Genomic DNA, 13,880 nt, shown 5'->3' with positions numbered 1-13,880 from the left:
TGTGCAGGTGTTAACAGGACTGTGTATGTGAACAGGCGTTTGAAGACGTTTATCTGCCGCATCGTCTGGTCTTAAAGAGGGTTGTGGAGACAGCAGACCAGCTGTTCACCTGCCTGTTCCTGCTGGAGATGCTTCTCAAGTGGACCGCCTTAGGACTCAAGAAGTACTTCAGTGACGCCTGGTGCTGGCTTGACTTCCTCATCTTGGACGTAAGATCAATAACAGTGATTATTGGTAATATACTGATGACTAACATCAGTCTATGATATATCTACATGGTGACCTCAAGGTAAATATGCAGGTAACCATAGCAGCAGGACTGAACAGCTTAAGGATATCTGTTTTCCCCTGTTTCCAGTATGCTAAGCTAAGCAAACAGGCTGTATCAGCAGATGTGTTGTGTCTTCCAGGTGTTTTTGGTGTCTATGATGGCCGACATGTTGGGATTCTCTGGACTAAGAGCCATCCAGTCTCTGAGGACTCTGAGAGCTCTGGGGCCCCTGAGGGCTGTGTCTCGCTTCCAGGGCCCAAGGGTGAGACGTGCACTTTGAACATAAACATGTCTCTCTCTACCTATCTCTCTGTCTGTCTCCACCTGTCTCTCACTTTCTCTACCTGTCTCTCTGTCTCTCTTCCAGGTGGTGGTGCAGGTTCTGGTGCGGTCCATCCCGGCTCTGTTTGACTGGCTGTTGGTGTCTGTGACTGTCTGGTTGATCTTCAGCATTCTGGGTGTGAATCTGTTTGCTGGAAAGTTTTATCACTGTTTCAATGAGAAGACAGGACAAAGGTTCTTACCTGAGCAGGTGAACAACCACAGCCAGTGTCTCTTTCTGATGGTGGAAAACGACACTGAGGTCGACTGGAGGAACATGAGGTTAAACTACGACAATGTGGCCAACGGTTACCTGTCTCTGCTGCACCTGGTCAGTCTGAACACTGAACAAAATGGCTTCCTTCCTCTCAGACATGATACACATATTCTCATATTTATTCTCATGAAATTAATCTTCAACTTAGTGTGAATCATAATTCAAACCTCCATAACTGATGTTTACCATTAAACCTTCTTCAGAGTTTATATGAGAGTTTAGCTGCAGCCTGATAACAGCTGATATTAGAACACAACCTTAAATTCAGTCTTTTTCTCTGTCAGGTGTCATCAGCCGACTGGGTAGATATCATATATTCAGCTTGGGACGCCACACACGTAAGTAGGTTTACTGGCACTGATAGAGGTACTGGTACTGGTACTGGTACTGATAGAGCTACTGGTAATAATACTGATAGAGGTACTGGTACTGGTACTGATACTGATACTGATAGAGGTACTGGTACTGATACTGATAGAGGTACTGGTACTGGCACTGACACTGATAGAGGTACTGGTACTATTACTGATAGAGGTACTGGTACTGGCATTGATAGAGGTACTGATACTGATAGAGATACTGGTACTAGCACTGATAGAGGTACTGGTACTGATACTGATAGAGGTACTGGTACTGATACTAATACTAATACTGATAGAGGTACTGGTACTGATACTGATAGAGGTACTGGTACTGATACTAATACTAATACTGATAGAGGTACTGGTACTGGCACTGATATAGGTAGTGGTACTGATACTGACAGAGGTACTGGTACTGGCACTGATACTGATGATTTGTGTGTGTGTGTGTGTGTGTGTGTGTGTGTGTGTGTGTGTGTGTGTGTGTGTGTGTGTGTGTGCAGGTGGAGTCTCAGCCGGTCTTCGACTCCAACCGGTACAGGATTCTTTACTTCATCTCTTTCTTCATCATTGGTTCCTTCTTCACCTTCAATTATTTCATCAGAGTCATCGTCAACAACCTGTTGAAAGAGAAGATAAGTTTCTACACTCACTGAACCACAGACAGCTGAGAGACAGAGAGACAGTTGAGAGACAAACAGGCTGAGAGACAGACAGGCTAAGAGACAGACAGGCTGAGTGACAGACAGCTGAACCACAGATAGCTGAGAGAAAGACAGACAGCCGAGAGACAGACAGGCTGAGAGACGGACAGTTCAGAGACAGACAGACAGTTCAGAGGCAGACAGACAGTTCAGAGACGGACAGCTTCTGATTTGATACCAATTGATCCTGGATTGTCTTTATATTTAATGCTCTTTGTTTTTGTCTTTATATTTAATGCTCTTTGTTTTGTCTTTATATTTAATGCTCTTTGTTTTTGTATTTACGTTGGACAGAAACACATTTTCATGACAGAAGAGCAGCAGAAATATTCTAAAACTATAAAGAATCTGTTCTCCAAGAAATCTCCGGTCCCCTGTCCTCAGGTGTGTCAACCACATAGTAAATACAGGTAGTTAGGGTTGAGGTTGAGCCAGAGGTCAGACCCAGAATTAACTCCAATAATCCCAGAATAAACTCAGATCATTTGATAATATTTTGATAATATTTTGATAATAATGTGATAATGGTTTAATAAGAATGTAATAATATTTTGTTTGTTATTTGATAATAATGTGATAATATGTTGATAATGATTTGATTATAATGTGATAATATGTTGATAATGATTTGATAATAATGTAATAACATTTGGATAATAATTAGATAATATTCTGATAATAATTTGATGATATTTTGATAATGTGATAATAATTAGATAATAATGTGATAATATTTTTATAGTAAGTAGATAATAATTTGATAATAATGTGATAATAATTTGATAATAATGTGATACTATTTTTATAGTAATTAGATAATAATTTGATAATAATGTGATAACAATTGATAATATTTTGATAATGTGATAATAATGTGATAATATTAGATAATAATGTGATAATATTTTGATATTAATTATATAATATTTTGATAATAATTAGATAATAATGAGATCATATTTTGATAACAATTTGATAATATGTTCATAATAATGTGATATATTTTAAAATAATGTGATAATAATTTGATGATATTTTGATAAATAAATAATATAATAAACCCAGAATACAGTCTCATTACGTCCTCTCTGTCTCAGAATCAGTGCCAGGCTCTGCTCTTTGACCTGGTGACCCGGCCGTGTTTTGAGGTGGTCATGGTGGTGTTGATCTGCCTGAACATGGTGGCGATCATGGTGGAAACAGACGAGCTGAGCGTGCAGAAAGCTGAGGTCCTGTCCTGGATTCATTTCGTGTTCATAATCATCTTCTTTCTCGAGTTCATTCTAAAGATCATCGCACTCAGACGGTACTACTTCAGCGACTGCCGCAACGTCATCGACTTTGTGATTCTCATCTTGTTAATCATGTGTAAGTTTTCATTGGGCAGAATGAGACTGTTAGAGCTTAAAGAGCAACTTCACTCCAGTGGCCTCCAGTGGTTGGGCTTGGACTGGCTTGTTCTATCGGGGTGGAGATTCAAGGTCTGTTTGTTCATCTAGAGAAAATGAACTGCCAACATTGTGCTGTTAGTTTCAGGTATTTTTAAAAGAAAAGTCAGCATGAGGGGAATTTAAAAGACATTCGTACAATATGTCATTGATCATGTTTAATCACTGTATGATGATGCAATAAATGTATTAGCTATCAGCAGCTCCAACTATCACTGGATTACATGATCATTCTCTTTCTCTCTCTTCAGGCCTATTCATCGCTGACATCTACGAAAATTATATTTTCTCGCCCCTTCTCTTACCTGTTTTCCGATTGGCTCGTATTGGTCGGATCCTCCATCTCATTCCCTGTGCTACGGGTATCCGGAAGCTGTTTTTGGCCTTTATGATGTCACTTCCTGCTCTCGTCAACTTTGCCCTCCTTATCTTACTCATCATGTTTACCTTTTCCATCTTTGGCATGTTTAACTTTGCCTATGTGAAGAAGGAGCACATGATCAACCAAATGTTTAACTTCCAAACGTTTGGGAACAGCATGATCTGTTTGTTCATGACCTCTGCTGGACTGTTGAGTCCCATCATGAGCATTCCCCGAGACTGTGACTCTGACATGGAGAACCCGGGATCCACAGTCAGAGGGGACTGTGGCAGCCCTGTGGTGGGTGTCGTCTTCTTCACCACCTACATCTGCTTGTCCTTCCTGCTAGTGGTCCACCTGTACATCGCCGTCGTCATGGCAACCTTCAACTCAGAGGACGCCGAGGCACTGTGCGACGACGAACTCCAGATGTTTTATAAAACCTGGAGGAGGTTCGACCCTGACGCCTCCCAGTTCATCCAGTACAGGTGAGTCGAAACTGTATGTATGTTTGTCTGTCTGTATATCTGTGTCTGTCTGTCTGTCTCCCAGGTAACCATTACAATAATAAACTGAGTAGAAGAAGAATAAATTAATTATTAAGTCTCCAGTCTAATAACAATAATTATTTACCAGACAATAATAACATAATAATAATAATAATAATAATAATAATAATAATAGTTGTAAACTTATGATTGTGTATTAATTAGTCAAGATTAGATGCCAGAAGCGGACCCATGGCAGTCTGTTAGGGTGCGGGCCGACTTGTAGGACCCAATTGGACCGGTTCTGTTGGGTCTGGGTCAGGTGCTGTTTGACATGGGAAGAGTCTAATCTGAAGTCTTTAGTTTGTTTTGGTACAGACATGTTTGTCCACCTTCATTGGCAGCAAGGAGGAGACGGTTGGAAGTGGGGCGGTTTGTAATGTGGTCTCTAGTGGACTCCAATGGACTGTACTGTGTTCCACAGCCAGCTGTCAGACTTCTGTGACACCCTGAAGGATCCTCTGAGGATTCCCAAACCAAACACCATCAAACTGATCCACATGGACCTGCCTCTGTTTCCTGGAGACCAGATCCACTGTATGGACGTCTTTCTTTCACTTGCCACACAGGTAACATCCCCTCACATATTGTTGTTGTTGTTCAATTCAGTTCAGTTCAATTCAGTTGTATTTGTATAGCACCAAATCATAACAGAAGTTATCTCAGGACACTTTTTAAATAGAGCAGGTCTAGACCAAACTCCTTATAACATTATTTACAGAGACCCAACAGTTCCCACCATGAGCAAGACCTTGGAGGCAGCGGCAAGGAAAAACATTCTTTTAAGAGGCAAAAACCTCGGACAGACCCCGACTCTAGGTGGGTGGTCGCAGGGACGTAATTTGGGAGGGGGGGGGGACACAAGGGACATGTCCCCTGCACTTTTTCAAAAGGCCGTTTTGGTCCCCTGCAGTTTTTACCGTCCAAAAACAATGTTACGCTGTAGTAAACAGAGACACATCAAGCACTGGGACCAAGCGGAAAACGGCCGATCAAGCTGAAGCCTGTTTCCCTTAGTTTAGACCACCCACAAGCTCCTCGATTGGCTCTGCCATTTCTTGTGAGATTGGCCATCCCCGCTGTCACTCCATCTTGCTTGCACACCGGTCTGCTAGTTGAAAGACCTGGCTTCGCAACAGCATGAAGCAGAAACGCCTGAACAATGTGGCAGTTTGTCACATACACCAAGAAAGGGTTGATGCCTTGGACAGGAAGAAACTCTGCCAGGAATTTATCTCTGCCAATGATCGATGTTGGAAGCTTTGGATGAGTTGATTATGTTGACCCTTCTGTGGTCTTTGGGTCAAATTGACCCTTCACTTTTCATTTACATCACAAATAGGATTTTCTTCCATATAACTGCCTAAAAATGACAGTGGTTCTCTGTTACACTCATTTCAAATAAAATTGATTACTTGACTACTTACACTGATTTATGGACATTTTATTCAATTTCTCCCCACCTGTGATATTCCTGCCAGTTTGACCTGCCCACCACTGGGTGGTGCTATGTAAATGAGGTCTGTTTACCATATATTCCACAAATAAGTGTAAAATTGGTGGTACTGAGTTGGAGTGAAGTTGACTAACAAGGTGAAACACAGAATTGGGTGATAATGATTTGCTACATGCTTTACAACCAGTCAAACCAAAAAAGGAACAGTACAGTAGCAAGAGAAAACTAGAAGACCTCTAGAAAAACACAGTGAACTGAAATAGTTAGAGTTGTATCCCCCCCACCTCTGAAATCAAAATTTCGTCCTTGGGTGGTCGTCTACCTCAATCAGTTGGAGTTGTAGCAAGAGACAGAGAGAGAAAGAGACAGAGAGAGAGAAAGAGAGAGAGAGAGAGAGAGAGAGAGGGTGCACAGCAACAACAGTAGCAACAACTATACTAATAGAAGTGACTGATGATGATGATGATGATGAACATGAAGAAGACGATGGCAATGAAAACAACGATGGGGGACAATGAGCAGTGACAATAGTAATAATAGTAACTGTAATAATAATAATAGTTATAATAATAATAACAATAATATCAGTGATATTAGCAATGGCAGTCAAGCAGGACCATGGCAGGAGGCTCCACCAGGATCCATGAGAACCTGCGAGACGAGAAAGCACAAGAACTCCGGGGAAGAAGTGAAGCTAGTAACATGCATTATGGGACATGAATGAGTGCAGAAAGAGAGAGAGAGGAAGAGAGGAGCTCAGTGCATCATGGAAAATTCCCCAATAGTCTAGGCCTAGAGCAGCTTAACTCTGGGATGGTTCAGAACTCACCTGATCCAGCCCTAACTATAAGCTTTATCAAAGAGGAATGTCTTAAGCCTACTCTTGAATGTGGAGAGGGTGTCTGCCTCCCGAACCACACCAGGAAGCTGGTTCCACAGGAGAGGAGCTTGGTAACTGAAGGCTCTGGCTCCTGTTCTACTTTTAGAGACTAAAGAGGAGGCTACAGGAGAGATATGATCTCTTTTCCTAGTTCCTGTCAGTACTCGTGCTGAAGTGTTCTGAATTAATTGGAGCGTCTTAATGGATTTATTGGGGCAGCCTGATAATAAAGAGTTGCAGTAATCCAGCCTAGAAGTAACAAATGCATGGATTAGTTTTTCTGCATCTGTCTGTGACAGGATGTGTCTAATTTTTGTAATATTATGTAAATGAAAGAAGGCAGTCCTAGAGGTCTGCTTTATGTGGGAATTAAATGACAAATCCCTTATAAAAGATTCCTGACCATGGTGCTAGAGGCCAAGGTAATACCATCTAGAGTAACTATATCTTTAGACAGTGAGTCTCTAAGGTTTTTGGGGCCAAGTACAAGAATTTCGTTTTTTTCTGAGTTTGAAATTTGCCGCTCATCCAGGTTTTTATGTCCTTAAGACATATTTGGAATTTAGATAATTAATAATTTCATCGGGCTTGATCGATAGATATAACTGTGTATCATCTGCATAACAATGAAAGTTACTGGAGTGATTCCTAATAATATTGCCTAAGGGAAGCATATATAAAGTGAATAGAATTGGTCCAAGTACAGAACCTTGTGGAAATGATAAATGGACCTAAACTTGTATTCAATTCAATTTTATTTGTATAGCGCCAATTCATAACAGCAGTTATCTCAGGACACTTTTCAAATAGAGTAGGTCTAGACCGAACTCTTTAAAACATTATTTACACATTACATTATCCACCATGAGCAAGCACTTGGCGACAAGGGCAAGGAAAAACTGCCTGTTAAAAGGCAGAAACCTAGGACAGATCCTTCGGCTCTAGGTGGGTGGTCGTCTGTCTCGACCAGTTGGGGTGAAAGAGAGAGAGAGAGACAGAGAGAAACAGAGAGAGAGAGACAGACAGACAGACAGGTTCCCAGCAACAACAGTATTGGCAATGGCAATCTAGCAGGACCATGGCAGGAGGCTCCACCAGGATCGATAAGAACCTGCGTGTATAGCGCCTTTCTAGTCTTCCAACCACTCAAAGCGCTTTTTACGTGCCACATTCACCCTTTCACACACATTCACACAGCGATGGCAAAGTCCATCGAACAGAAACTAACATTCATACGCATTCACACAGCAATTTGGGGTTCAGTATCTTGCTCAAGGATACTTAGACATGTGGCACCAGGAGCGGGGATCGAACCCACAACCTTCCAATTAAGGAATGACCCGATCTAATAATACAAGTACAGAGACAAGTCCTTACAATAAAGAAAAACTGATCATATCCAGTAAAGAAGTGCCAACTAAGGGTATGACTTCTTTAAGCAGCAGTGTTGTTTCACTCTGTATGTGTGCAGGTGGTGGATGATTCAGGACAGATGGACTCTTTCAAAACCAGAATGGAGGAAAAGTTCATCGCCAACTCGTCCAAGGTTTTATATTCTATTATATCATGTTATATTATATCATATTATATCACATTGTATTATATTATATTGTATTACATTATATTATATTATATCATGTTATATTATATCATGTTATATTATATTATACTATATTATATTATATCATGAGAGAAGATCTGATTAGTTATCAGCATGTATCATCCATCAAATAATCGAGTATTGTAACCTCCAGGTGTCCTGTGAACCAATCAGCAGCACCCTGTGGAGGAAACGGGAAGAGGTGGCGGCGACGGTGATCCAGAGAGCGTACAGGAAGGGCCTCCTGCAGCACAGAGACACCACGGTGACGGTGGTAGAGTCTGTGAACAGTGGCGGCGCTGTTTCAGGCTCCTCCCACCCAGAGTGAGGTTTTCCTTCACAACTTCCTGCCAGATGAGAACCTGAGGGAGTCTATCATCTGATGACGTGTTTCTCCTCAGTGCCGAGGGGACTCACCTGTGGACGGACAGAGTCCGCTGCACATCGCTCTTCTTCTGGCTTTGAACATTTTATTATCTTTGTTGAGCCTTGCTCACTCACCAAAACGGTCCAAATAAATGTTATACAAGTACTAATGCAGTTTATTATTAACACTTATATACCAAAAGCACCATTTCAAGAGTCTCTTATCAGATCAGATTTCAGTTATTCTCAGTCCAGAAGGGGCGCTGACTCCTTCCTGGATGTATTTACACTCAGCTGTTTAGAGATCAGATATCTGATCAACAAAAGATGCACAGGGGCCGATCTAGAGGAATATTGATGGGGTGTCCAAAGGGTGATAGATATTTGAACTCACAAACATTCTGGTGGCGCATTGAATATTGATGTGTAAAGGTGGCATTAGAGATGAATCTATCAATCATAATCAATTCTTTTATGTCTTTTATCATTGAACTTAAAGGGTTCCACCCCTCTAAAGCTGTTTGGTCTCATGGAGTCTGCTAATGGCTCTGAGAGATAAACTGCTAATGTGGCCAATAACAACCTAAAGACAAAACTGTTTCATTTGTTAGACAAAGTTTGTAAAACAGCAGCAAATAAAAACTCATGTCAGTCAGCAGCGCTACTAACGCACAATATTCTAATTAATATTATTAATACTAACTGTATTATGGAAATATTACGACTTTATTCTGCAAATATTATCACTTAACATCCCTTTTAACTACAATATAGAAATTAACATTAGCAATAAATGAGAGACTGGATAACACAAGGTCACATGATAAGTCATCAAATGGAGCGAAGCCTGTGAGGTAGTTCAGGCAGTCAACTCGAGCTGCGCTGATTACACACATGACATGCCTTATTCCACAATCACTAACGAAGCGTGCCCTTCCAATCTGGCGGTCTATTTAAACTGCACAATTTCCCAGCTCTCCCTCTGCTCTGTCAATGCCGCTGTTGCCCTGCATCTGTATTGCTGCCTGCTGCTCTGTAAGCCCCACCACCACCCCAGCATCCACCTGTAGGCTCCGGCTCAGGGTTTAAGGTATTTGCAGTTTTGCAGGTATCAGTCCCCCATATCTCCCATATATATGGAAACATATCTGCGGGGAATGATGAGGTCGGAGCCTAGACGCCAAAATCTAAATATGCTATACTGCTGTAATAAACATTTCAAATGTGAGTTGGCTGACTGAACTACTTTTATTGATCCTCAGGAAACTCTAAAATACCATTAACCTGAAAATATCTGAAACAGGACTTCATGTCCCTGTTGGACCTAAACTGGAGGAAACTGATATTAATGCTCATGCTTTTTATTGTATTTTGTTGTTATTGATGCTGTTTTAATGAAAATTAACAAATTAAACTAAATCAATAATAAATAAAAAGTTCCATACATTTCATGTTGTTTCATTTTTTATTTGATCCGATCTGGACCTCGAGAATTATTTTATTGTATAATATTGATTTATTATAATACATCTGTTGCATATCAGTGTATAATCAATATATTCCATATGAATCAATATGCACTGTCTTTTATATGAATCAATATGCTCTATATGAATCAATATGCTCTATGTGAATCAATATATTCTATATTAATCAATATATTCTATATGAATCAATATGCTCTATATTAATCAATATATTCTATATTAATCAATATATTCCATATTAATCAGGCTTCGCTCCATATATGAGAAATATTTTATTGCCATTAAGAGCTGCAGTAGTTTGTGTTGGCACTGACATTATTGATTATTGTAACTCAGGATTGGGGAGTAATGGAAATGGTAATCCATTATAGTTACAGAAAAAAGATGTAATCAGATTACAGTGGGGATTATTATTAAAATGAGTTTATAAATACTCACATTTTTATTTGCATATTTGATGATGAATAATCCAAAAGTAACAGAAAGTAATAAAGTTGCTTTAATACTGTGACACTCCCCCCTCCCTATGACCTCATTATTGAAGATCCTGGATCAGGAGCTGTCTGTCTGGAGAGCCGGACTGCGCATCCCGGAGCAGAGACTCTCTCTGGTTTATGTTCAGGTCCGATCACAGACTGAACCACACGAGTCCATCCTGATCCACCTAGAGTTTATCCTCCGCAGTCGGGACTGTGTGATCCGACCCGGGGGACTGTCCGTTAACCCGGTGAGTGTTCACATGAGGCTCCGGTCTGGCACGTGAGTCTCCACTGACAACCTGCAGAACAAAGTTCAGGCGCACCAGCCGCGTTTCCTGTGCAGAAATAAACATTTTCAGATCTCCTGTGCAGTTAAGAAGAGTCTCTTTAGTGAGTGTTTCAGGTCTGAGGTGGACACGGTGTGCGCGCTGTGGGATGCTGACACCTCCACCCCCCCTGTGTTCCTGACGCTCAGCCCCGCCCCTCCTGACGTCACTCAGGTGTTTTCTGAGTGTAGCAGACGTGCAGTGGTGACCGCAGCTCCTCAGTTCCAGCTGCCCAACTATCAAGTGTCGGTACCTGAAAACGAGCTGGTGGGAACGTGAATCATCACCCTGAAAGCTCTGGATGGAGACCTTGGAGCCACTGGCCAGGTGGTCTACGACCTGGAGGCTCTGTTCGACAGCCGGTCCAACAACTATTTCCAGATCGACCCGAACTCTGGCTGCGTCTCCACCCTGCAGCCCCTGGACCAGGAGGTCAAGGACACGCACATCTTCAGGGTCGTTGCCATATACAACGGCGCCCCCAGGAGGTCGACCACTGCATACCTGACCATCACCATTAGCGACACTAACGACCACGGGCCGGTGTTCGAGCAGACCGAGTACCGGGTTGACCTCAGGGAGAACGTGGAGGTGGGCTTTGAGGTGCTGACCGTCAGGGCTGCAGATGGAGATGCCCCATCCAACGCTAACATGATCTACAGGATTGAGCGAGGAGAATGCTGGAACATTCGAGATCAACCCCAGGACCGGGCTGGTCCAGATTACACAGCGGCCTGACAGGGAATGTGTTCATCTATGTGGAGGACGAGAACGACAACTACCCGCAGTTCATCCATAGACGCTGCATCGTCCAGGTGTTCGAGAGCATGATGGTGAACAGCAGGGTGACTCAGGTGGAAGCCACAGACCAGGACGAGGGCGACAAAGGTAGAGTCCACTACAGCATCATCAGTGGCAATGTCAGGGGCCAATTCTACATCCACTCCCTGACCGGCATCATCGACCTCATCAGCCCTCTGGACTATGAGACCATCAGGGAGTACAAACTGCGGGTCAAAGCTCAGGATGGAGGCCGCCCTCCACTCATGAACAGTACCGGGCTCGTAGTCATCAAGGTGGTGAATGTGAACGACAACGCCCCTATGTTCGTCAGCACGCCGCTCCAGGCATCTGTCCTGGAGAGCGTGGTCGTCGGTCACTCTGTGATCCACATCCAAGCCATCGACGCAGACTCTGGTAACAACTCTCACCTGGAGTACCGGCTGACGGACACAGTGCTGGGCTTCCCCTTTGCCATCAACAACAGCACTGGGTGGGTGACGGTCAGCGTGGAGCTCGACAGAGAGACCAAAGAGTTTTACACATTTGGGGTGGAAGCAGTGGATCATGGAGTTCCCACCATGTCATCCTCTGCCTCTGTCAGCGTGACCATCCTTGATGTGAATGATAATGTCCCCACATTTACTCAGACACTGTACAACGTTAAGATCAACGAGGATGCCGCTGTGGGAAAGAGCGTGCTGCTGCTGTCCGCCATCGACCGTGACGCAAACAGCATTGTGACCTACCAGATCTCCAGTGGAAACACCAGGAACAGGTTCTCCATCACCAGTCAGAGTGCTGGTGGTTTGATCACCTTGGCGTTGCCACTGGATTACAAGCAAGAGCGGCAGTATGTCTTGACAGTGGCGGCATCAGACGGCACACGGCAGGACGATACCTTCCCTGCAGGATCGATTGGGTCAGTGCCGTCCTGGGACCCTGATGTGACGGATAGGCTGAGGTTCAGTTTTTTGGAGGGAAACAAGCTAAAATTACTGATCCTGAATCCGGACAGCGGGGGGGAGCTGCAGCTTAGCAGGGACCTGGACAACAACAGACCTTTGGAGGCCTCCATGAAGATTCAAGTTAGTGGTAAGAAACCTCCCAAACACCTCAGATACATTCAATACAACTTCCTTCACAATCAATAACCTTTTGTTACTCCTTGTTCAAAACATTGAATGGATTTAACTTTAGATATGCTATGTGCTAAGCTAATATTGAAAAGACAACCACAATGTGAAGATCGTTCAAAGATTAAAGAGTCAGCTAATCCTAGCAAAATAGAAAAACAGGAAGTAGTTTCACAGTGAAGCAGTTTAAACAGAATCTGGATCAGTCTGACAGGGGACTCTCAGGACTGTATGGGGGCTCAGGCTGGGGAGGGGGCATTCTCTCACGATGTGCCACCATGGCAACAACAGGCAGCATTTTTGGGACATGTTAAAGAAAAAGGGTAGTGGGGGGTTGTTTAGACGACCAGCCTGACAGTTTCAAAGTGTGTGTGCTGTAAGGGGGGGTTTGTAGGGGGGCTGTAAGGCGGGCAGTGTCTTTTGTCCTGATGCAGATTAGACTGAACTCACTCTGGAACTGATCTGGTTGTACGTCAGGACTCACACAGAAACTTGAATCTCTGACAAAGAGGGACAGGCTCAGTCCCACAGAGTCTGGAAGGCCATTAACATCTATTAAGAAATAAATGTATGCAAATAATATTAATAATAATAATAATAATAATAATAATAATAATAACAAAGAACAGTTTTACTAATTAAAGCCTTATTATTTTATTTATGAAATGATTAATATATAATAATAATAATATATTAATATATAATATTTTTTCTCATTCTTTGTCATAACAAAAGGTTTGATGGTGAATGTTTCTGTCTTTATGTTTTTCGAATGAGTTGCTTTCACTTTTCTGCTGTTCTGTCTACTTCTTCTGGCTGTTTGATCTCCTTTCAGCTCTGAACTGACAATTCAAACCCTTTCAATTATCTACTTCATCTGTCTTTGTAAGACATTTTAATGTCCCTAAATGTCTTCTAGCTGAATCAGACACAGAAACAGGCGGTGTAGTTGGGCAGTTTCCTGTTGTGAGCTCTCAGGTGATTCTCAGGTTTCACATAAGTATTTAATAACAGATCAGATACAGTGTTTTGTTGTTTGTAAAAGAGAGAGTTTGTAATCCTCCAGCTGCTGCGTTGT

General features: G+C 42.4%; 1 protein-coding gene and 1 pseudogene across 1 annotated transcript in view; both read left to right on the top strand.

The window, feature by feature from the left end:
• LOC127352641 (sodium channel protein type 4 subunit alpha B) overlaps window positions 1–10,040 on the top strand; it is a 37,099-nt gene extending 27,059 nt beyond the window's left edge. Inside the window, exons 20-30 of the mRNA XM_051381194.1 lie at window positions 36–209; window positions 411–533; window positions 639–923; window positions 1,154–1,207; window positions 1,735–1,866; window positions 2,221–2,319; window positions 3,033–3,303; window positions 3,635–4,232; window positions 4,717–4,861; window positions 8,100–8,174; window positions 8,383–10,040. Of these exons, the coding sequence (XP_051237154.1) occupies window positions 36–209; window positions 411–533; window positions 639–923; window positions 1,154–1,207; window positions 1,735–1,866; window positions 2,221–2,319; window positions 3,033–3,303; window positions 3,635–4,232; window positions 4,717–4,861; window positions 8,100–8,174; window positions 8,383–8,556 (2,130 nt within the window). The 3' untranslated portion in view covers window positions 8,557–10,040. The remainder of the gene's footprint in view (window positions 1–35; window positions 210–410; window positions 534–638; window positions 924–1,153; window positions 1,208–1,734; window positions 1,867–2,220; window positions 2,320–3,032; window positions 3,304–3,634; window positions 4,233–4,716; window positions 4,862–8,099; window positions 8,175–8,382) is intronic.
• A 567-nt stretch (window positions 10,041–10,607) lies between these two features.
• The window catches only part of LOC127353840 (cadherin EGF LAG seven-pass G-type receptor 1-like), a 147,680-nt pseudogene continuing 144,407 nt past the window's right edge, over window positions 10,608–13,880 (top strand).

This window comes from Dicentrarchus labrax, unplaced genomic scaffold (genome assembly GCF_905237075.1).
Source record: "Dicentrarchus labrax unplaced genomic scaffold, dlabrax2021, whole genome shotgun sequence".
NCBI classification, from domain to species: Eukaryota; Metazoa; Chordata; class Actinopteri; family Moronidae; genus Dicentrarchus; species Dicentrarchus labrax.
Note: the sequence above shows the minus strand (reverse complement) of the source record. Positions and strands in the feature narration are given on the sequence as shown.